The sequence below is a fragment of the Columba livia genome, chromosome 5 (assembly GCF_036013475.1).
Source record: "Columba livia isolate bColLiv1 breed racing homer chromosome 5, bColLiv1.pat.W.v2, whole genome shotgun sequence".
Classification (NCBI taxonomy): domain Eukaryota; kingdom Metazoa; phylum Chordata; class Aves; order Columbiformes; family Columbidae; genus Columba; species Columba livia.
In genome coordinates this window covers 29286195-29311956 of record NC_088606.1, presented here as the reverse complement: position 1 = coordinate 29311956, position 25762 = coordinate 29286195, and the positions used below count along the sequence as shown (strand labels likewise).

Here is a 25762-nt window from a genome sequence, read left to right as displayed (position 1 = left end):
CTTATATGAAACAAAAAAGGAATATACATTAAGTATAATTGTAGTTAGTTATTTATGGAATCATTGCTGAGGTTATATTCTGTAAGATTAAATATTTTTCTCTTTTTACATTTTTCTCTTTTTTTCTAGGCCTGTTTCTTCATTCTTAAAGAAAGAGTTGAAAAGAAATGGAAGAAGAGGTATATTTTCCTCTCCTTCTGTCAGGCTGTTTGCAGGGGCTGTGATATACAGACTAGCTACTCCTGACTCTCTAATTCCATGCTTTGGGAAGCAGAGCTATTCTCTGCAATAAACACCTCTTTTTGAAACTTATTTTCAGCATCAGAAACTTACATTACCAATGGACTGAATCAAACCAGCATGATATGCTGAGTAATATATTCTAAATGAAGGCAGCAGAATAGCCTCACTGCATTATCAACCATGTAACTTCAGATCTATTTCAGGAAAGAGTATTTAAAGGCTATCCTGAAGCTGATACTTTCATTGCCTGTTTTCTAAAGTTCTGGAAAAAATAGTGGCTGGAAGTTTATTGAACCATTTCATTTACTGTATCCAAGAAAAATTCTTAATCTATTTTTTTTTTTTTTAACTGGATTTGGCCATGCTGAATTTTATAACTGAAAGATATATATATAGAAAAAAATTCCATAAATACTAAAAAGTGTTTTCAATGTAAAGCTGCTTTCATTTCAATTTCTTTTCCCTTCAGTAGTGCTTTGGAATAAAATTTTCTTTTTCCCATGAAAGAAAACATTTTGGATGTGCTAGCAGATGGTAAAACATGTTATTTACAAAGCAACATGTGTTTACTAATGAGTCTCTTCACTTGGTGGGGGAGAGAAGTTATAGCAGTGAAGTGGTGTTAGATATTCAGAACAATAATGACAATAAACCAAGAATTCTTTAGAGAATGATCAGAAGGAGTCAGATTTTATTCTCCTGAGAGATCAGCATTCTTTACTATGGTGTTGTGAAATGTAGTACAGCCTAAGGGTCTGAATACTGACTACAGAAATCCTTGTTTCTGTTCTAGCAGTCTATTCTGACAATTTTCTTTCCTGAGCAGTTTCTAGGTTTTGAAGTTATATTTTGCATATGTTTGGGCCCAGTAACTTTCATTTGGCTAACTGATATTTTCCTTTCTTGGTCAGCAATAGGCAGAGAATCCACCTTTTTTTTTTTCTCTCAGTAACTTGATTATCATGATTAATTGTCCTTATTGCTGGAGACTTCTTTCAGAATTTGAACTTGTCTGGCTTCAACTTCCACACCTGAGTTTTTCTCTGCTTTTTAATAGGAAGCATACTCCTCTTTTGAGGTTCACATGTTCTCCATGGAAAATGTCCCTCAGTTTTCCTGTTGATACATTAAACAGATAAAGCTTTTTATGCCTTCCAGTTTCAAGCACCTATTATTATTTTCAATTACTTTTGCCACACACATTCCAGTTTTTCAACATTTTTTTTTTAAATGTGTATGCCACACCTCCACACAGCATTCCATTCTCACCATCACTTACAGTCAGTAGTAGTGCTAGATTTTTCCTACTGTTCCCAGCTCCTGGTTTATTCAAAAAATCGTAGTAACTCAAGTGATCACAGTACACCGCATAGTGCTCATTTTGTTTGCCTTTAGCAATCTTTAATGTCTTTCCCGAGTCAGGATTTCCCAGTGTTTTTATTACTGATTTCATTCCTTGATCTTTGGTGTGCAACTCTACATTTGTTGAGATTAAAATGCATTTTATTTCTTGGGCTAGTTTTCAAAAAGTTTGACCTTAGCCATCAGTGGGGCTCCTCTGGAAAAGCAGGGGAGGCTTCTTGCTGTGATAGACTGGGCTGATCATTCTTTAGCTTTCCACCAGTCTATCTATCTGCAAATATTACAGGTAGTGTTTATATATTTGCCTCCAGATTACTTACGAAAACGTTAAAATAGCATTAGGCCTTGCTAATCCCTGTGGAATCTCACTCAAAAAAGCCTAGTTTAATTCCCCACCAAATGTTTCTTTCCAAGATTTCTCACCTAGCCAGTCAGTTCTTAATTCTTTTAGGTATATGATTTATTTCTACTGAAAAACCACTACGTGTTTTATGAGTGTTTACCTCCCCACACCATAAGCCTGACTTTGGGGTTAACAGGCCCTCACTTGCCGCAGGAAACCCTGCCTACGTGCCTGAATAGAAGTAATCAGCTCAGAAACTGGGTAGGTTGCTATGGGAAAACTTGCATTATTTCAGCTTGTTTCTTCTTTCCTCACTGGAGAAATGCATTCCCAATCTCCAAGCCTGGTTCACTTGTATCTTTTAAAGATGACTAGATTTGCTCAACCAGAAAGAAACTCAGGGCAGCAGAGGGATTGCAAAGGCTGTCACTGTGTATTACTCTAAAGAACCACTGTTTCAGTTAACTTGTTAAGTTAATATTCAGTGTGGTCCTCAACCACTGTTCTCTGGGAGTCAAAGAGCTGGTTTCTGTTCTGACTAAAGCTATTTGGTAACATCAGGATAAAATGGGATTGTTAGTATTACAGAAGAGAATGCCAATTGCTATCATGATACATTAATGCAAAAGGATGCTTTCACAAAGAAAGATGCTTTAAACAAGACATGCATTAAAACTCCCACAGGGAGCACTAGCAAATGTTAAAGTTCACCTCTTCCTTTGGCATTGCTACAGCCTTCTGATTGCTTAATGTCTATTTATATTTAAAGAATGAAAATTAAGTCTTGTTCATGTATGACTGTTCATCCAGATACTCCTACACACTAAAAAAATGTTATGAGTTCATTACATCTTTGTATTTCATCCATGTGTTTCTGTTACATAGTGGTGAATAAACTATGTGAGTGAATTATTCCAGGTTTCTGAATTTTTAGTCAGAATATTCACTCAGAAAGAATTGCTCGATTCACATATCTTGGCATTTAAAATTACTTTTTGATATATGGGATGAGACTCCATAACATTGTATGACAGTTTTTTACTGGTGAAGTAGTAATTTGAAACTTGGGGCATTTTTGTAGGGTAACTGTTCGATTGCATTCAGTTAATGTTTTTATTTAAATAATGAACAACCAGGATGCAGTGAATTCAATATTTTTATGTCAACATAATATTTGTAATTAAAATAATTTAAAAACTACTACTGTAATTTACCAGTTGGAATATTTCATTGTAAAATGTTTTCACATTCTCCTTCCTGTCTTTGTATTTTAACAGCAGCAGAATTAGTTGCCTCATTTCTCTTTAACTTTCTTTCCACTGGTGACTCACTTTCTCCCCAGGATCAGTGTAAAACTCATCTGGAAGCTTCTGCTAGTCAAGGAAAAGGTATTGAAGTCATAATGAAAATGGCCTTGATAGTACATGCAACAGCTTTGTAATATGAAGTAAATATTCTCAAGTTTATTTTAAAATGTATTACTCAATTTCCAACACATTCTACTGTACTCTTCGTCTTTTTGAATTATATTTCAGAGTGAATTTCTTTGAAAAGTGGTTTTGTGTTCATTTTGCCCTTCCTTAATGCTATATGTGAAATCAGCTAGGAAATACTATGAATAGAATAGCATATCTATTTTGAAGAGGTTGTCTGAGGAACTTGCCCATCAAAGGATGGAAACAGGCACAGGAAGGTGATTTGTTTATTCACCAAGTGCAGAATCAGTAGTGGCATGAAGGTGTCTGACATGGCTTGTTGTTCATCTGCACAAGGGAGAAAGTCAATGACAGCACTCAACAGCAGGAAGGTATTTTATATGCTACTAAAAGCACTACCTTCCATTGATATGTTCCATATCATAGTATGATTTTGTTCCTTCTGAAAATGTTTATTAGTGAATGAAAGAACAAGCTTGGGAAAGACAATTATCACATTACACTGTCCATCATAAATGACTATTCTAAGCTTAGAGGAATTTTTAGGCTCTTGTAGAACATAGAAGTTTTCATTTCACTAAGAGGCATCTGTAATCCTTGTAAAATCAAGTTTTCTCAACATAAAGGACGAACAGATCCATTCTTCCATGATGCAGTTTGCCTTTTGCTTTGCAAAATAAATTGGGTTAAGACAGAAGCATCTGCTCCTGTTTAAGATACTATCAAGGAATGTAGTTACCAATTAGAAGAAGAATGATGCAGGAAACATCCATGTCATCTTAATTGTATCAGATTTTGGCAACTGCAAAGGAGATTACCTTCCCAACAGATTGCTCATCTCTCCCCCTCCCTCTTAGCTTTTCAATGACTTCAAGATTTTTCTGGAAAAAAATGTTATCATTTGTGGCAGGCTCTATAAATAGCATTTAATTCCACAGCTGCTGGGAACACAGACATTTCCAGCATTTTCCACTGTTTCTGCTAGTAGCTTTCTGACAGCTAGAATATTCCTGTCTGTTACTTTCTGTTACTAGGCTCTAGGATAACTGAAGCTCATCACAGTCTTTTTGAATTTATGAGGTAGACCACTTTTTTTTCCTTCCTATTTTTTTTTCTTTCCTCCTCTCTTCTGTCCTGGAGCCCTCTGGCATCTGACCTAAACCAGGTAAATCTCAGAGACTTGTGAAGTGGCTGCTCTCAAATTTATTTCAGCTGCTTGTTTGGGCTTCCACTCTTCCATATGGCTGAGTATGTCAGTTACTTGTCTCAGATGCAGCTCACAGATTTTCAAAACAGCAAAAATAATTTTCATTGACAATGCAGAAATAAAAACAATATAACGACATGTAGCTCAAGCAGGCCACACATTTTGGATGAAACACACCTGGAAACTCTCCAGAAATAATTTATTTATTGCAGATTGTTTCCTTACTGCTCTTTTTATTTCAAGCAGTTAACTGATGCTTGATGTCTTGGTTGTTTCTGTTTGAAGGGGACTTAGTCAATAAAACTGAAATTACTGAGTCAAAGCAGTTTTTATCAAAATAGACTTAGACACAATTGTTTTTCATAGGTTATCTCTTTCCTTGTTCGAACTGTCATTCTGCTTTTTTACAACCAAGTAGATGTTTTAGTGCAAAAAAGATGTTCCAGTCAAAACTAAATGGTAGCTGAATTTAATAAATCAGTCACTAATTTTGACCGTTACATTGTCATATTACAATACCAAGGTAGATACATTATATCCTTTGTATTTAGTTAGAATCTTCCACTAACTTGTTGAATTACAGTTATCCTGTGGTTTTGAATCACACTACTATTTCTTGGAAGTCTTGTTTCTGCTCCTCAGAACTGTAAATGTCCATAAGAAAAGAAAGAAAAAAAGTAGATCCAAATAAATTTCACTCTCCACAGACTGGTTAAATGATGGGCTGAAATGTGCAAACCCTGTGGTATTTAATAGCATCATTTTTCATATTGCTTTGGTTTCATCTAAGTCTGTGTCTAAAGACTTTTACTATACTTGCAGTGTACTGAAGTGACCGCTTGTCATGAAAGGTATAGAAATAGATACTGGTATAATGATTGATAAAGCATGTGTCTTTTAGTAAGTGAAAGTGCACTTCTGTACTGTTAATTTTGAAGAAGCAGTGGATGTTTCAGCTGGAGAAAAGATAAGGCCTTTAGTTCTGAGAAAGTAAGTTAGGTCCAGTGTTATTTCATATGCACTATGGCCTGTCAGAACTAATTTCAAGTCAGTAGAGTCACGTGAGTGTGTACCATGAGGGTAGAATAAAACACGTAAATTGGAATTAAATAGCTGATTAAGCAGAGCTTGCAATGCGTGAGGTAAGAGATGCCTTAACTGTAATTCACCATGCTCCCAGTCTAGACCAGCATAAGCCAATGAAGGATGCAAAGGGCAGGAATGTGTCTTACATCTTGTCCTAGTCAAATAGTTTTCACATGTTGTGCAATTCAGAATTCCGTGGGTTTTTTCTTCCAGTGCCATGTTCTATATGAAAAGGATGCAGAATATTGGTTTACATCTATTATATGTGCACGTGATCGATTTTCTGAAAACCTGTCTGCTTGATGTATGAATAAATCATGTGTACTGAATCTGAAGCCTCATGCCCGAGGGAGAATAATTTCCTTGTATTTGGTAAGAGAAAGTCATAGTAGTGGTTTTTCTTCCATGCACATATGGTTGCAGAAATTCTAAACCAAGTGAGAGCTCTAACACCTGCTCCGTTTTGGAAATGGCCTCTAACATCAAGCAAGCACCTTAAGTAGAACTTCAGGTTCTGGGTGGAGCTTGCTGAATTGCTCTGGTTGAATTCTACTTTCTGTATTCTTTTTTAATTAATATAGTGGTTTGAATCTGAGCCTGAGCCTTCCCAAGTGATTATCTTAAAAGCTTGGGTTACTGTAGTGTCTGTAAAATCATGTTTTTTCCATCTCTCTGAGCAAAAACAAGTTTTGAGGTAAAAAGCCAATATTCTAATTTATGCTGAAAACCTGTATTCTTCTGAAATACTGTTAGTAGAATCATCACAGTTGTGTGGTTTAGTGACCCGTAAGAGGTTGGCAGCAGCAAATAACTAAACTGAAACTCTCTAGAAACTATTTCAGAATAACAGTGTAAATAAATACATGTAATCAGTATGTTAATTAATGACAAAATTAAGGTACAATCCTGAAAAACTCAATTAAAGGAAGTGATACACTGACAGAATTTCTCAAAATAAAAGCCCTAATAATAATAAATATGAAAATATGTATGAGGAGCAGAGGAATTAGAGGATTATGCTTATTAAATATTTCATAGGGGCTTGAGAAAACAGTTTAACATGTTTCAGGTTTTTAAGCCTTTTATGTTCCTCTGAAATTCTTGGTTTAGTTGAGAAACAAATAAGTGTCATAAAAGAAATTCCATTTTACATGTATTTCAAACCTAGAAAGTGGTGACATCTGGTGAGGGGGACTCATGAAATTTCAATCCCAATTTCCAGACTAAAAGCTACAGATAACAAACAGAATTGGCTACTTAAGGTTAGGAATGTACATATAGAACCACATTATTTTGTGTAAATTCAATCATTGCATACTTAAAAAAATTATTGTAAGCACACTTGAGATTACAATCGTTATTATTTATCTTCATGTACAGTGCACACAATTTTCAAATGACTACATTTTATTTTTCTACTTTTTAGTAGTTTTCCATTATAACTTTTTCTGGATGTAATAAATATCAAACACATTCCTGCATGCACATAGTTCATTTTATGCAAAATTGGAAGACCATACAGAATAAGAAAATCTAGAGTAAAACAATGAAGAATAACACTGGAAATAATTGGTCTTATTTCTGGATAAATGGATGTTTCTCTATTTTGCCCATTTATACTCTTCCTTTTTCATGTACTGTACACATATTTGGTAACAGGATGAAAAAGTCGCTGAATTGGAAGTATGTGTAATTACATACACTGACTTGAAATTTAACCAAAGAGAAATGCTAGTTCGCATCAGTATTTCAGTTCTTTAGAATGTATTAAGATCCTACTGTTTCTGTATGTGCTTCATCTAAAATTCAAATTGCATATCCCATTGAATGGATGTCCTGTGTACTGTTTTATGTCATCTCTGTTTATTGATTCCTGTTAGTGTTCCTTACAATTATAATAAGAAACTTAGGTGAGTCAAGCAGATTTACCAAACATACACACCGTAGAAGTGCAGAGAACAAGGAGTTTGCAAGTTGTTTCCTTGCAAAATATGCTGGTGCAAACATTTTACTGCCTGCTGGTGGCAGCAGACAGGGTAAGATCCATCATTCTCAAGCTACTCTTGCAAAGTAAATTATATCTTAAAATCCTATTTGGGCTTGTATGATTATTTCTGGCTCTGGAAAATTAAAATATAAATCCATGGTTGCATTTCCAGTAGAATCCTCTGTGCTTGAGAGCACTCAGAAAAGTCTTGGAACATGATGCCACGTGAACCTTTTCTATCAGAAACAAACAAACAAACAAATGAACAACCAGAACTGTCAGACAGTGCAGACAAGGAAGACAACGCTTTGTGGTTGTTTTGTTTGTTTGTTGTTGAGTCCAAGAAATATACAAACCTGTTTATTCCCAGGTACAAGTAGCTTTCTTATCCAGAAGTTGCCATCCTTCTCTTTTGTGCCACTTCACAGGTGACTATATTGATAGAGTTGCAGTCTACTGTGCAGGTGCTCTAGTTCTGCGATATCTCTTCTTCTAGTGCAAGCTGGTCAGGACCCATGGTGCAAGGCCAGCTTTGAGACAGTCTTTATGGAGTATTGTAAGGTGATCCTGCACCATTGTCATCTGTCTGGTCTCACTGAAAAATAACTGTCTTTGGTCTGTTATCATAGAATCAGTCACACAAGAGCCAAAATTATCAGGGAAGGCAGGAAAAAAGAAAAAAAGTATCCGGAGAAAGTAGGTCAGAGGTCAGAGTCCTTGTTCCTTATGGCAGAACTCCAAGCTTTAAATCTATATCCTTTCCTTGCCGAATCAGAGTCCACCTCCCACATGGAGAGAATTGATGCTTCAAGCCATATCTTCCAGAATTCCTGTGCTGTCTCTTAACTACAGTTGCAACAACATCTAACCCACCTTAAATAGCCTTAGAATATAGGCAGGTGCCTCCTGTGATAACAAACCACCATAAATAAACAGTGAAAGCATCCTTGCAATTTTATAGACGATGCTGAATAGTATGGATTTTTCCCCACTCTGCTTGCCTGTAGGAAGTAAAGAGTTCTTCCTCTTAGCATTTGTAGTTAGCTTTAAAACAGAATTTGTACCCATACTTATTTGCAATTTGTGGGGTTGCATAAGTATCTTACCACTTCATTGTGTGGGACTTAGAAAAGTATGTCTTGAAAGATTAAGAAAGGAATATTTTTCTCCTAAAGAAGTTCTGACTGTCAGAAAGCATGAATATGCTTTTTTTCATGAACAGTGGCAAATAGCTGAGAGTTCTTCTTTGCTACAGTAAGGAATAATTGTTCATGGTAGAAAATATGTAAATAAACCACTTGAGCTATATGAGTGAAAACTCCTGCCTATTCATGTTTTGTTTGATGATTTTATGTTTGTGGTTGCATTCTCTGAAGCCTGAATATTTTGACATGTGGATGTTGATTATGAGAGTACCATCAGGTGGGACACTGAATGTTTATATTTCACTAAACCTTCATTCTGATGTTACGCTCTTTCTGAATTTTTTCGGATATAATTGTGCCACAAATTCTTATTTCTGAATCTCTGATACTGTTACCTGCAGATAAGCTAACAGATAAGCTAAACCTCCTCATTTAACTGGCGGTAAAGTGCCTCTTTTCACCTTGGCAGACCATTAAGGTGCTGTGGCTATATGTGCTCAAGGTAGGACAAGCTCTCATGTTGGTATAGATGAATTTATGGGGTAAGTGTGGCACAACGATACACTAATTCATGCTGATAAGCAGTGGTCTTAGATGTTAACCTGCTAGAAGCTTTTTTCCTCCTGGAACCAACAGAATAATAATAAAAAAAACCCTCTTATTTCTGCTTGCATCTTTTCCTCTTGTTTCACCCAAGTTAAACTGTATTTTAGATTGAATGTCCTTTCTATTACTCTCATCACTTGCTTTTTTAATATATTCACCAACATCTTTTTGTCTTGTAGCCATATTTAAGCTCCTCATTTTCTTGGAGCTCCTGCTGACCTTCTTCTATTTCTTTTTCCTCTGGCCTGTAGTCCTTGCATTTTTGCTTTATCTGTGCTTCTTTTCACAACACTGTCTGCTTTCTTTTCTCTCCTGGTCAAATGCTTAGCTCTTGGAATTTAAAAGACACCTTCAAAAACACATTTGGGATCCTTTATCCCTGATCTTTCCAAGATACATATGTTCTTCAAGGACTGAGTTTATTTGGAAGAATCCAGTGCAAAAATATAGTTTTCCTGTGAAACGTTTGTCGCCTTTATAGCTTCTTCAAGACAATATCTCTTCAGAAAAACAACCCAAAACCATACAAAAATGCAAAATAAAAAAACCCAAACCGAAACAGAAACAAACAACCCCCCCAACTTACTGGAAGTACTTTTTTCATGAATGCAGAGTACAAGAGTTTGGGTTTGCCCTTAATGCTATAAATTGCTCAGGTATTGGTATGCACCTATATGAAGGGGACAAAGGGGAGAATGATTTTTTTTTTCTTCTGTTTTATTTTTGTTGTTGCTTTTGTTTTCCTAGTTTCATTCTTCCATTGTAAAAGATTGTCCCAGGTGAACAAAGGTGCTTTCTTTTTGTTTTTTCTTCTTCCAGGATTGTGCTTTAAACAGTGCGTGCTAGAACTATCATTTCTCTCCTGGAGCACATAAGATATATAACATATGTACAGAGCTACCCAAAGCATCGGTGTTAATGCTGAACTGCTAATATTACAATTATTATGTTAATATCTTACAGCTAGTTCAAGTTTTGAAGCAATAATTCTGTGCCTTAAAGTTTCAGAACCAACGAAATTTGGTGTATCTGATCAAGTTTATGGTAAAAGAAGGCAGTGTTATGTAACAGAGTGGCTTAGAAGACCAAAAACTTTTGTACCTGAATTTTCCATTTTCAGCTGTAATAACCCTTGAAAACCTGCTTTCTTATTTCTTTCATTTTATTGACTTCTGTGAAGTTGGTCTTAGTTAAACAATAATCAAAGAGAGATCAGTATCAGAGTTACTGTCCGTAACAGTGCTGGTAGATAGTCTTTGTACATATTACATACTTGTGGACTCATAAAAGTGTATGAGATTGAAACTTGAGAGAATTTGATACTGAAAAAATGTCTCAGACACTACCAGCATTGTTGAAACTAATTTTTTAATTTTAAGTTCTGTAATTGACAATGTTTTTACATTTGACTAGAGTCCAGGTACAAAATGAAGTTGGACACCTGCTTGAACACCATTGAGATGCCATTGATATTGTTTATCATATAGCTTTTCTCCCAAACTTTGTAAGGTATAATGAGATGAGAAAATAATTTTTTGGTTTGTATTCAAAAGAGAGGGGTGATGGTGAAACTTGAAAGCTCTGATTACAGAAATAGTATTGTATGTGTGGAAAATGAAGTTGTCTCTGTCATTTAGTGTAATCCAGAAACAATAATTCTGCACTGGGGTTGGGACGATACCTTTCCGATGCTTTGAGTCAATCATAAATGACCTTGTAAAATTGCACAATAGAAAGGAAGGGGTTAAAGCAACTGTACTCATTATCTTGGGTGATGGTGTCAATCAACTCTTAGCACAGCATGACTGGATATCTATTTTTAGGTGACCAGTAAGTCAACATCAAGGGTCAGGATTTTATCCAAGCAGGGGTTGAGAGAGTTTGCAGAATAGTTGCTGAAGCCATGGGTCACACTTTTAGTATGAGAAGTCTCTTCTTTTCTTATATATTAAAAAATAATCCCCAAAAGGAAGAAAACTTTTTACAGTACACAAATACTATGATAACTGAATGTCTGACACAACTGAATGTGCACATTTTATAATGTATTATTGATATTAGATAGTACCAGGAACCAAAAAAATAGAACAGAACCCTTCAGTATGACTTAGTACAAAAAGACCAATTTGTGCTCCAAAGAGTTTAGTCTATTTCTCTGAATCCCAAAATTTAGACTAAAAGCAATGGCTCTAAATAAGGCCTGAAAAATATTATATTTAACACCTAAATTATTTATAGTTAAACTTTACATGATGGTGAAATTTTGCGGGGTCAGCTAGCCACAGTGTGTTGTCTCATATAATACAGAATACTGATTTCCAGAATGCATTGGGGTCTCCGGTCTCAGCACCTGCACAGTTCATTATTCCAAAAAGTGGCAGTTTCTTCAAAAAAATCTTTGTTTATTATAATATAATTATTAAAATTTAGTGTAACAAAGCCAGTTTCAGAAGTCACAGCATGTTTCATGGCTATTTTTATCTATTTTATCACTAGGATGAGGGCTGGGACAGCTTTAATGCCTGAAGTTGCATTGTTGAGTCTGGCATATTAATATTGTGTCCTGAAGAATTCTTCAGGTAGATTCTTCCTTCTTTCTTCCTCCTTCCATTCTTTTGTACTGAGAGACTGAACATCCAGTATTGCACTACCTATAATACATCTAATACTGTTGTAATTCAGGGAACAAGCCCCAAGAAGATCGTGAATGATCACTAGAGAAATGTAGAAGACTTGCATTGTAGTTAGAGGCTGGCTGAAACTGACATACTTTGTACAGTACATATGAGAGGAAAAGAAATGATAGTGATCGAAAATAGGCTAAAATAACCTTGCCTAGTTCTTCTTGTCTGATCTGTTATGAGGTCACATTGCTTGATACAAGTAATTAATTTCTCAAAATCATCTTCCGTAATAAAAAGGACTGAACTTGTTTAGCCTCTGGATAATTTTTACTAAAATAATGTTAAGATTTCTCCTAACTGATTAACATGTATTTGTTATGAAACTGGAGCATGAAATGACATTGAAACGCATTATTCTTATTTTCCTTAACTTTGAGATAAGACTTACAGTACTGGCTTTGAGGTAACTCCCAGGAAAAAGAGGAGGACTGGCTGGAAGTTTGCAGTGAAATTTGTTTGCATCAGAACACTTTTTTTCAGCAAATACTGGCAGTTAAAAACAAAATTTTCTTTGTTCTTTTCTGTTTTGGAGGAGAAAATGTTTTTGTTTTGTTTTGTTTTTTAGTGGTCAGGAAAAAGCAAACTAAAATAACAGCTGAAATCTGGATAAAATGAAATTTTGAACAAAGGAAGAAAGCTGTTTCCTTCCCCTCCTCGCCCCCCAAAATCATGTTAAAAGCAATTTAATGGATCCAAGCATTCGAAGAGGTTATTTATGGGAAATTTTTGACGGGAAGATTTTTCTATCTCACATTTAGAGTTGTGGATGAAGTGTCGTAGAATCATCTAGCCTTCAGTTAAAAACATCCTGATCCCAGTCACCAGGTAAATATACAATGAAAGAAGCAAACTTAAAGTAGGGTTCTGTGAGTGATTTGAAAAGATATTTTCAGGTAGCTGGAATTAAGATAGTGTTTTTATTTATTAACAGATGTTGAGTTTTACCCTGAGTTTGAAATAAGGAAGTTCCCTTTAATGCACAATTGAAGTAAAATTTAGTGCTGCAGAATAAGTGGACTTTCATGTATTTCAGCAGCAGCAGCTCCTAGAGAGGTACCAATCTATTATAGCTGTGTTTAGAGAATTAACAGTGATCTTGGCTGGAGCTGGAGAAGGTTGGTACTAATGTACTGCACCACTGGCTTGGTGGAGGCCTTGTGCCTATCAGTGGATAAACACTTCAAGAAAGTGACACACAAAGATATGAAATTAAATGCCATGTCTATAAATAGTTTGTTGTTGTGGTGTTTTTTGTTTTTTTTTTTTTTTTTTTTTTTTTAGGGAGTAGAAATAATGTTTGGTATTTTGATGGTGATTAATTTTTCTAAAACCTTCTCAGTGACAGAAGAGTTTAAGATCATGTCCATACAAATGCGTACAAACAATTGCAGATTCTTTCTGCTCTCCTTCCTGACTGGACATTGGTCAGACTTATAATGCAGTCCAGGACCTGTGTTGGTGTAGATTCAAACAAATAAACAGATCCTCTATGAAACAGCCCTGAATGTTCTCACCTGTGTCTCACTGCCTCTGCATAATTAAAGACCGTTTAAAATCCAGCCAAGACTAATCTTGAATTTGTTGTCTTCCAATTTAAAAAATGATTCACATTATGTCTTTGGAAAAAAAAAAAATTGAAACAAGGGGCCATCTTCTTGCTAGAATAATTATTTTGCATCCTTTACAATCTGAATTTTGTAGTTGCTGAAGGGAAAAATTATGTTATGATTGCAAATGCTTTGCTCACTACTGACCACTAGAATGACAAAAATAGCCTTATCCCAGGGAGATTAAAAAAGTCACCCAAAACCCAGCAACTACCGCTCAAATGTATGTTGAAGAATCAGCATATGAAAGTTGCCACTGTATACATCTTTTGTGTACTGCTGATGTTCTAGAGTGAAAATGAGGACAACAAAAGCCTCAGGTGGTGTAGGGCAGTTAGCTAATAAAGGATGCCGAAGTAATGATGCAGCTAATTTGTCTTTGTCCATCTTAATGCTAATCTTTTTGCACCACAGCACCTCCCAGTCGCTGTTCCTTACTGCAGGGCAAACCTGAATTGGAAATGGCCAGGAAACACAACTATTCATCCCAACATGTTTGATTCTTTGAGTGCATTGCTCTGTCTGTATGAGTCTGGCACTACACAATTGTTTTCAATGTCTGTACATGTAGTGTAGAATTTTTTGCTGACATGTCTCATAACAGCTGTCTAATGGGATCATTTCCAGCTACTCTCTCTGCCTTTTTTGTATGTGAGAACATAAAATGATATGAGCTGGAAGTGTATAAACTTTATGCACTGTTTCAGGGAAGTCTTCACTGTATTTCACAGTGTTCACATTTTTACATAAGCATATCTATATTGAAATGCATTTAGATCAGGGACTTGGAGTTTGTTGAAGTAACTGAAGGCACTGAATAACCAGAGGGCTTGAGAGAGGTGGATTCAGGCCAGTTTGCTGTTTGAAATTTTCAGTTATGCTTTCTTTAAAAGCAAGTTGTTTACAGGTTAAGGTCCTTTGTTGAGTTGTTCCTGAAAGGAAGACCTGAACAGTGTTCTGCTTGGATCTTCCAGGTCCTCCTTTGGAGGAGTGTATGCGAAAAACATGGCAAGTAGAACAGCTGAGGCAGCCTCTTAGGTATATAAAGTTATTGGGCAAATGACTGAGACCCTGAGAAGATTTGTTGTCTACCACTTTAAAGACCTTTGGGCAAAAAGCACACAGGAAATGTAATGACTGCTTCCATTGACAAGGTTTGGGGTTCTTTTGAAGAATGAAGAGAACTAGGTTGTGAAAACCACCAACATCGAAAGTTTCTGGATAGCATGGTCATAAGTGGTATTTTATGACCTCCATTCTATCCTACTACATCACCTTTTTTCAAGGCTGAAAGTCTCAGCCTGCTCAGCTTTCATTTGAGCAGAGGCAATGACATGCTCCTGTTTGTCCTTCACATTGCCTTTTTTCAACCCCTTTCCAGCTTCACTGTGTTCCCTTTGTGATGAGGGGGACAGAATTGCACATAAAATGCCAGACATGTACCAGAGAAGTGTACAGTGATGTAGTGATTTTTTTTTTTCCTGTTTTATTTTCTGTTCCTTTGCTAAATGTTCCTAAAGTTTGATTTTTTTTTTGACTGCTGTTGACTATTAAGCTGATGGTTTTTATTGAACTTTGGTAGTTTTCCTTCCAAGACATTGCTTTTGAGTAGCAACATTCATCTTGAGCCCATTCTACACATGCAACTAGGACTGTTTGGTGTTGGGTTTGTTTTGTTTTGTTTGTTTGTTTGTTTGTTTATTATTATTTTTTTATTTTTTTTCTGTTTCATATACATAACTTCGTTTTTGCCTACATTGAGTTTAAACTGGTTTGGTTTAAATTTGTCCCAGGTATTTCAGTACCTTCTGCAGACTTTTTCACTTGATGGTTCACACATTTTTCAGGTTATTTATCCATTTATTGAGAAAAACAGGACCTAGCAGAGGTTTTTGTGAAACTCTCCTTGTGATCTCTGTCTCCATTTGTTCATCATTCCACTGTCAATTTATTGCTCCTGTTTCCAGCATTTTACTTTTTTTTTTTTTTTTTTGTCCATTCAAGTACCTTCCTCCTTATCCCATGGCTATTTAGATTCCTTTAGCTTTCGGAATTGGGTCTTGTCAAAAGCATTTTGTGATCTGTTTGGAAAACTCCAATAGGATGTGAAGGCTCTTCCTCCAAAAAATGGTACTTTTTCAGGTGTTGCTTCATTCTGCTACAGTTTCTACTAATTTTCCTGGTATAAACATCAGGTGGAAAGGTCCCCCAGAACCTTTCTTTAAAAACTGATATTCTGAGAGCCAAAGTTTCAAGTGAAAGGTCATACACACTAAAATCAGCAATTTGGCTATTTCACCTTTGGCTTCTCGCAGATTACCTGGGTATATAATGCTTAGACCTCGTGGTCTGTTTGTTTCATCGGGTCTCTTATTACACCATCGATTTCAGGTAGATCTTTTGCTAAATTCTCCAGTAGAATTTTCACTTGCCCTGATTTGCTACAATAATTTCTAATTTCTAGCTTAACACTTGTCTTGTAAGTTCTATGTTTTCCTTCACCTTTTATTAGAAAGAGAAACAAAAGATACCAGAGACCATGTTGGGTCATTGCAGTGCCTTAAATCCTGATTTATGGATGTAATCAGGAAATCAGACATCCATGGTGGGATTTCAGCAGTTAATCATGTGTGGTCTGGTTTTGCTGCCATTAAAGCCTTGGGGGTAGACATTTTAATGGACTTTAAGTGATGTTAAAAATTTTAATCATAATTCACATTAACGTTCAGGCTTAATATCAGTATTACTTTACAAAGCTCTTTGGTCCTGCAGTAGTTCAGGTATCCTTATACTCCCTGTCAGATATAACTTATAAGAATCTACACACATCAAATAGGAGGGCCAGCAGGGCAAAATTATTTATTTTTTCCCCTTTCTGTCCATTCTGTTCAGATTTTTAGGTGTAATTGTAGGATAATTGTAAAGGATGTATTTTTGAAATGTGTTCACACAGAATAATATGAAGAGAAAAACCTAAACTGTCTCTGTTAGAATTCAGTCCTTTGGAACCTTTTTGAAATTGCAGTATTTCTTAAATCATGTGGGAAATCAGCAATGGAATTGGTGTAGCATGGATAGTCTTAATGTGATGTTAAATTCAAGTTACTCTATATGTAGATACTGACATGATGTATTTCGTTTTTTGGTGTACTGACACAGTTTATCTTTGCAGTAGATAGAGTAGATGGTATTTTCAGCAAAAGATGCAGTGAGCCTCAGTGAGCCTGAGACTATTGAAATGGAAAAGAAATGGAAATATGACTTGGCTGTGTAAGATACTGATTTTGACTGTGTCTAAGAAAACTCAACATCAATACATAAATGAGCTCATTATATCTGTAGTTAAAATTTATGTCATTAGATTTCAAATTCAGCAAGCAGACAATTATTTAATGATAGAGTTTCTCTGGGTTTTTTGGGCCATTTTAGAGAATGAAACAATTTTTTTCATTGACAGGTGGCTATATAGGGCTTGTGGCTGATTTTAACAATATGTGACAGTAAGAAAAATTAGAGCTCATTAACATTCACTCGACCCAGTGTCTGCACCACTGATCAATGCTTGGAATACTGTATGGGCTTAAAACGCTTAATGAATCTTTGTTTGACAGTAACAGACTGCTGCTGGAGGAAAATGTGGATGATCTGATAGCTGGCAGCATGAATATGGCCTGCACTTTATAAATGAGGAAAATGTGAATAATTGGGGAGTAGAATGAGTGAGAGATGTTTGTCCAGGCTTGTGGTGATTGATGAACTGTATTGTGGTTGACACACACATTCTACGTTTTACATAAAAGTGTTAGCATCTGATTGAGCGGAAAACCAGGGGAAAGCGAGATTGCCTATGTGATTAGTGGAAGGTAATCAGCCATCTGTTAGGCATAATGCACTTATTAAAGATGGAGATAGAAAGCATATGTGTGCATGTGCTTACACAGGATCTCTCACCTTTTATACAAGTATCCATGAAAATATAGAACTGTATATAAAGAACTAACAAGGCAAAAAAATTACTCTCAATCTGTTTTTTCTCCCACCAGAAAGACTACAAGCCTTGTAGCACTGTCGTGTAGTTAATAAATGTGACCTTTCAGCAAAATGAACCTGTAGCTTCAGAAATGACAGAAATAAGCAATTTGAGGGGGTGTTATGTTTTTTTGTTGTTGTTGTTGGTGATTTTTTTTGTTGTTGTTGTGGGTTTTTTTAATTGCTTTGTTTTTTCATAATGACATCATCATAACTCACTGTGATTCTCATGACAAAAATACGTCTATGCCCTGAAAATATTGAGAGATGAAGGTTTTTTTAGCCTGTTTCAGTGCCTCGCCTCCCTTACAGTAAAGAATTCCTTCTTAATATCTAATCTAGATCTGCCCTCTTTCAGTTTAAAACCAGTACCCCTTATCCTATCACTATACTCCCTGATAAAGATTCCCTCTCCAGCTTTCCTGTAGGCCCCCTTTAGGTACTGATAGGCTGCTATAAGGTCTCCCTGAAGCCTTCTCTTCTCTTCTCCAGGCTAAAGAACCCAAACTAGTTCAGCTTGTCCTTATAGGGAGGTGCTCCACAGCCCTCTGATTACCTTTGTGGCCCTGTGCCGGATGAGCTCAAGCAGGTCCGTGTCTTTCTTATGCTCGGGACCCAGAGTTGAACCCAATATGCATGTCTTCCCTTGCACATGGTCAGTAATCCACAAAGCAAAATCTACTTCCGATCAAAAGTATTTTGACAAGTCCTATTAACTCCTGAATTGCTTGAAGTAGATATGTCTGTGAGGTTTGCTGTTGTTGCTGCTAGGCCGTGTTGTTTGCTGTTTAATGTTTCAACATTAGAACCTCATACAAACACCTCTGTGGTGGGGATTTTCCTGTTTTCCTTTAACATCCAGTGCAGGAGGGTGACTGAAGCTGCTCTCTCGGCACCTTGCCAGTGCGTTTCATGGGTCAGAGCAGGCGTGACAGGGGAATTATGTTGCTTCACCACAGTTGCGGAGGAGCTGGGGGAGGGATGGTGGGGTGGAGCTTACTGGTTCTCCAGTGATTTCAGGAGCACTCCCGTGAACACGCCGCTTCAGTGCCAGCTTGCTCGGGGAGCCCAGGAGAACCTTTCAGTTTTCCTTTTTAGCAGCATAGTTGGATGATGATACCTGTTTATTCTGCCAAGAAACAGTTTAATGAATCTGTGTCCTAGTGTTCGGATTCAGTAATTTCTAGCTGCAACAGTTTCTCCTTTCAAGTATTTGTGTTTTTTTTAAAGCTTTCCCAGACCTTGCTAATTAGTATTCACAGTGTGTTTTATTACCTTTGTAGCTTTTTTGTTTGTTTGTTTTCATTAAGAATGTGAAAAGAATGATCTATTTTAAAGTTTCTCTGCATATTCTTACTTGAAGTTTTGCAATTTGTGATTTGGCAGAAAGAAAAGGCTTCAAAGGACTTGACTTTAGGAGCAACTAGGATTAAGGAGGCATTAGCCGTAATGCTGGAGAGCCAGCATATAGAGTCAAGCACACCGTAACAAAAAACAGGTCAGCAGGTTCCTAATGGATGCTAATTGCAAATTCAGTGTATCAAAGCTACATCTACACTCTGCATGCAGCATGGGCTAGCTTTTGTTTGCTTCTGCAGGAGCATGTTTTAATTTCTGTCTGCTAATTGCTTTAATGTCCTTACTAGAGCTGAGTCATGTTGAAAAACTTGTACAGACTGCCAGTTTGTGGCGTTTTGTGTGTGTGTGTTTTCTTTTTTTCTTTTAATAATTTAGTGATTCAGGACCAAATATCTTGCTGGTAGGCATATTTATTTATTAATGATAAACATGCAGAAATAAGGGCCACATGTGCTTTACTGAAATTTCATTTTCAAGAGGAAATAACATAAAGAATACGCTTAAATGAATGAGATAGTTTTGGCTGTTAGAACAGTTCATTTATATGCTTTAAAACTGTGGCTATGAGCAGCAGTGTCTAAGAGAAAAAATGTTTTTGAAGTCAGTGTTTTGCCTAGTGATGTATTTTGTGTATGAATGGCAAGAGTCAAAGTTGAAAAACAAGTAGTGAAAGTACATGGATTTGAAAAACACTCAGCATCCTGAAATGTTAATTTCATGATGTCTTGCTGCAGAGCGTTTTGGTCAACACTTTCTAATTCCAAAGTGTTCAAAAATTGAACTAAAAGAGTTGGAAAATGTACAGCAGGCACTGAGAATGACTGAAATCTTTCATTCCCTTTCCTTGAATGCACTGATAAAAAAATTTTCTCCTGAAGTGCCAAATTAATATTTACTAGTTTAATGCCAGTTCTAAACACTGTTTTTTTGAGGATGGTAGACATACAAAACGTAATTTACTAAGTAGTGGCAGGGTGGGAAATAAGATAAAATTAACATTAAATGGAATTTTTTTTGTCCTTACTGGCTATGAGACTGATGTTTGGATACTTTGTGAATACTTTGCTTGTGCTCTCACTGCCTGGAGGAGCAGTCTCTGAATGCTGAGAGTCTGATGGAAATATTTAGGAATATAACTCAGTAGTCAAAATGTAGCTTATGTAATAGTGAAAGGCACTGGTTTATTTTCTGGAGTCTCGTAGCTATAGTGCTAAATGCTAAAATTCAGCCTTTATAGAAATGAAAGTCAAAATGTAAAAATGTGGTATCTTGCCCAAATTCATATCTACATAACTGAGTTATTTTGCAGTCTAAACACTATGGAATAGGAATACAAGCAGAAGTTGTTTAAAATGTAAAATGCTCTGGTTATACCAAAACAAAAACAGCTTTAAAATGATGCAGTTTTCCTAATTCTCTTAACGTAGACTTACTGAATATCACCTATGGTTGCAAAATATTGAAGAAGTAAGCAAGCACTGGTATAAGATTTAGTTTTATGTCAAAAACAGGTGTGTCAAATTTAAGTCTCTCCAAAATTAGGTAAAAAAATACATCTGCTGAATTAAAGTTTTCATAATGGTTGTAGATACTTAGCTCCAAACCAGGTGCATGCTTTTAAAAAGAGAGGTTTTCTTTTCTGGGTTTAAGCAGCCTTATGTATTGCAAACAGAGTGTACAGAGAAAGCGGTACAGAGGAAAATGTTTTACTTACTTTTCCCAGTGAACCTTGTAAGGTTATATTGATGACACAACTTTTGGGCTTTCATAAAGCCACTCTTATAAAGTGATGTTTTAATTTTAGATACATATTTTGACATTTAGAATTCTTATCTAGAAGTTTTGATAGAGTTGTTGCTTATTGCAACAGTTCTTAATCTGACAAAACTACAAGAATTTAAACTCCCAAACGAAAATCTGCCTACTATAGATCAACTCAATTGTTGTCCTCAATTGTTGCTTTAAATATGCCTTCAAAATTTTTGTTTTATGTGATCAACACTCAAGTGGACAATTGTGAAATTTGAATAAAGCTTGAGATATTTTGTGTTTAGTCATAAATTTCAGGCCAAGGAGTATGTTCTAATACATGCTTGTTTACAAATGCCAGCCCTACGTAAACTTGCAGGGGTCAGTAAAGTTCTGCTACCTTTTGGCAATGCTCAGTTTATTTATGTTGCAGTTATAGAAAACCAGAACATATTTTTCAATAATGAAAACTGTCACTTCCAAGGTGATTGTCTACAATGAGAGAAATGCAATATTTATAATTTTCTCAAATAACTTGTTCGTTCAAATCAACAAAGTTAAATTGAAAAATCTATTTGTTCTTGATTTGCAGGGTGAAGAATTTATTTAGAAGTATGATACCTCTCAGACATTGCCATTTACTCCTTGTCTTGTGAACATTTTTGTTGCAAAATTTGGTCTCATTACAGCAGTCTCTTTTCTTTTTATCTTTGCAGCTATTTTGGAAAGATTTATGGTTTAGATGTTCCCATGCTAGCCATGGATGTAGCAGTTTCTCCCATGAGGACACAAGAACTGGATCCCATGCCATCTGATGCATCTCCCATGCTCATAAACATGACTCCTACAGTGGAACGAGAAGGGGAAGAGGATGTCATGAAGGAGCTTGATTCTGGCCAGCAGTATGAAAAGCCTCCTCCTTTGCACACTGGGGCTGACTGGAAGATTGTTCTCCACTTGCCAGAAATTGAGACCTGGCTTCGGATGACGTCTGAAAGAGTCAGGGATCTGACCTACTCTGTCCAGCAGGACTCGGATAGCAAGCACGTAGATGTGCATCTAGTACAGCTGAAGGTAGGATGGATTTTATGTTGCAGATTTTTCAGTGAAGGAGTTTCAGTTGACTCTCCTACTGGTAAAGTAAATAAAAGGGTTTTTCATAACTGCTGCAGCATGTCTGACAGCCCGTGTTAGAAAGTGAATAAATCATTTTAAGGGAGATAATAGAAACTGTACCATTCTCAGATATTTTTCAACATTATTTACTCATTGCTTAATTCAACAGTCCAATATAACACTAACAGTAACCTGAGTGGGCATCTCAGAAATGCCAATAAATATTCCCATTGGTTTTAATGGGCTTCAGTACCTAAAACTCACAAATTTGTGTCCCAATAAGCATGGCTGATCATTTAAGAACTGAGCAAGTTTCAGAGGCAGTAGAATAGAGAACTGGTCTGACACCAGCCTTTCAGTCATGTAAAGGTTATGTTGAAGATTAAACTCAGGTGAGACTAAATGTGTAGAGTTTTTTTTTCAGATCTGGGTTTTGGTAAGAAATATGAAGTGTTAAGATTTGGACAGTCACAGCCAATAAATTAAACATTTTTTCCCCCAACATTTTTTGGTCCCCAAAAATCTGTTTTGTGTAAACTAGAAGGGTGACAATCTCCCTTCCCCCAGCCCATCAACTGAACACAAGTATCTTTAAACAATTATCTCTGTCTTGGTCCCATTTTTAAGTTTCAGTGTTGAGTCTTTAAAGATGCTGAGGAAATCCAAAGTGAAATTCAAATAAATAGTGTCTGGACCTGTATGTGTATGTTGGTTTGCATGACTTGGTTTGCTGGAGCAGTTAAAGCAGCTTTTGAAGGCAGCAAACTGTCTCCAAAAATAGCAGGCAAACATTATCTCTTCAGACTGAGCTGTCTTCAGAGCTGAATTCTGAGGGCTGGGTATGTGAACGTAGTCTTCCTTCATACTCACCATGATGGTATTTTATTTGTGCTTATTTTAGGACTGGAGCTGTAAGCTGTCTTAAAATACAACTCTGTATACCAGCACTAACCATAGAGCAATTGTACCGTTATCAGTCCTAACCAAGTAGAAAGCTTATCTTGAGGTTTTTATGGTCCTGCCATTTCTCTGAAAGATTTGAGGCAGACATCGCCAGCTTTTGATGAGAGAACAGACCATGTTCACAACATGCAGTAGGTTTTTAACAAATACCGCTGAAAGGTATGTCTTCAGGCGGACAACATATCTTGCTGGACTAGGTGCCAGTTCTGATCTGGAATTGCTTGTGGCTGTATCAGCGCAGTGCTGAGCTGAAACTGAAGAGCTGTGGAGCTTGTGGGTGGTGTTTGCAAACAGCTTTGGGCTGGCTCAGAACACAAGCACAACTGATTTGTGCCTGCTTACGGAATGAGAATATTCTGTACCGACAACTCACTCTCACACATCCACTAAAATTTTTGTTTCCAAATGGAGATCAGTGTATGAATAGCATTCCTCACAGTTTTCTCTTTTTTTAGAGTTTATTGATAAAGCAGCAAGCATCAATGGTTCATAAAATAATTTCCTAATGTTTTTTTCCATGTAAGGAATCACCGTAGCACCCGGAGATTGTTTGGGACTAGGAAGAATACAAATGAATACAGATGTAAAAAAGGACAAAAGAATAACATGGAGAAATCTCAGTTTATCTGTAATTATCTGGCCCATCAGCCTGAGTAGGCCTGTCATTGAGGCTGTCAAATATTCAATGTACAGACCCTAGACTCACAGGGAAGTGCTCTTTTTCTGTATGTTTATACACATGTGTATCTGTCTGCATGCACAGTAATGCCTTGTATTTGAAGATACTCTTAAAATATTTGATAAATTTTTAATTTTTTCACAAAGAAACATAGAAAAAAGTTTCAAAAAGATCTGTAATAGTAGTAAAAATGCAGCAAAGTCTTAACAAACACATTAGGTGTACAGAACTTCTGTAACCTGCTTACCTTTAAATCTGTAAACAGACAAAAGAGAAATAGGAATGTAAAAGCAAGTGTTGTAGAAATGCTTTTATTCAGATTGTAGATGTATTTTAAATTGTTCATCCTTGTATCCTCTTGCATTATATAACTTAATGGTAATCAGCTAAGCAAACAATACAAAACCAAACCCACCAAAACCTAACAAACCCCAAACCCACAACCTCACACAGGTCCTCTATTTTTGTTTGTTCTATGCTCTGATAATTCTCCACGAGGGGCTGCCTCTACTGGAGTTGTGCTCAGACTTGACACAGGGTTCAATGTGAAGCTTCACCGTTGTCAGAAGACTGGAAAAAGTGCTTCGTATGTCTTTCAAACAATACATAGTAGTTTAGTTTTTTGTTTGTTTGTTTTTTACAACAGCAGAAGATGGTTGATTCATGTTCAGCTTGTGATTCACTGTAATTCCCAAACACCATTGCTACACTATGGTTTTTTTAACTCTGTTTTCCATTTTATCTGTGAAATTTTGCATGTAGGATTTTGCCTTTGTTCATTATTGAACTTTCAAAAAAAAATCCCACATTTCTCAAACGTGTCCATGACTTTTTCATGGTCTGAAACTTATGATATGTTTGAAGTATATCCCTCAAGCACATGTATTGTCGTCGTCTGCAAATTTAAGAAGCCTTCTCTATGCTCCTTTGTCCAAATCATAAAGACAAAAATGAATGATACAGACTCAGACTAATGGTCTATAACAATAGTTTCTGAATGTAATTTTTAAACTGCAAAGGCAGAAGTAAGTAAACAATTTTTCATTTTCTCGTCGTTTGTTTTCTGCAGCCAGGAGAGGTCCAGTTCCATTTTCAGGCAGCTTTCTATTCATTTTGGGTGCCTAAAGTTGATTTCAGTTGACTCATGGTGGAGGATCCAGGCCATAGCAGACTTTTTGTGTTATTCCTTGGAAAAATTGCTCAGCAAACAGATCATCTCTTCTCATGTTCTGTATTTCTGTTGCAGATCTTTCTATGCTTCTGCTCTTTCTGTAATCAAGTGTTATTTCTCTTTTGTGACTTGTCCCCTGGGGATTTTGGTGTTTGCTGGCAGCCTCTCTCTGTGCTACGTGACTCAGGGCTTTACTAGTCACCACTGATCCTTTGAAAATACTTGTTTCTCTCACTTTTGCAATGCCCTTTCTCAGAACTAGCCATGCAGCATGAGTGGAAGGCTTGTTTTATGTTGTCCCTTGGGAAATTTCCTGGAAAACTCAGCTTCACATGAGTGCTTCAGTAAGCTAGATGCATGAATCATAACTCTCTGGAGTCCAGAATGCCTAATATTCGTTATTTATCTGGTCATCACTCTTAACTCAAGCTGTGCTAAGATACATTTACATCTCTCTAACACATTCAGTGTAGCTGTTACCAATTGCAAATATTGTGAAAGAGATGGAAAAAAAAATATTTTTATTGCAGGCAAATGTAAAAATGTTCTCTCTGTCCTTGCATTTTGTTAACCTGCTGAGATGCTTTCATGATCCATTTAGCTTTTTTATTCTGAATAAAACATGCTCGCTTTTACAGCAAATTCTTTCTTGGAATCCTCCTGAAATCCAGCTTAGACTCAACTCCCATTCTTCTGCTTTACTTTATATCCTTCAACCCTCTCAGGAAAGGGTCTACTGTTTTAACTCAGTGATGACTGCTTTCTTTTTGAAAAAACCTGTCATTTTGGATGATGTAGTATAATCTTCTGTATTTGTGATGTCTGTTAACTTCTAACTTTTTGGGGAGTAAAGCACTCCACCACCACTTTGTGGCTTAAATGTCTGGACAATTTATATTGACATAGAAACAAACACATTTTATACTGTGATAGTATCTTTGGATCTTTGCAGACCATGGAACTTTTCTCTCTTTCCAAGTAGAGAGACTT

At 36.3% G+C, this 25762-nt stretch overlaps 1 protein-coding gene across 6 annotated transcripts in view; it reads left to right on the top strand.

Moving 5' to 3' along the window:
* Positions 1–25762, top strand: part of AKAP6 (A-kinase anchoring protein 6) — a 284148-nt gene that overhangs the window by 31884 nt on the left and 226502 nt on the right. For 3 of the 6 annotated variants that reach the window (XM_065064088.1, XM_065064084.1, XM_065064087.1), the window contains one exon: positions 21560–21917. In XM_065064088.1, coding sequence (XP_064920160.1) covers positions 21594–21917 — 324 coding nt within the window. In that variant the 5' untranslated portion in view covers positions 21560–21593. Of the gene's footprint in view, positions 1–18765; positions 19234–21559; positions 21918–25762 lie in introns of those variants that run through there. The other 3 variants (XM_021287394.2, XM_065064086.1, XM_065064085.1) reach the window with 3 other exon arrangements.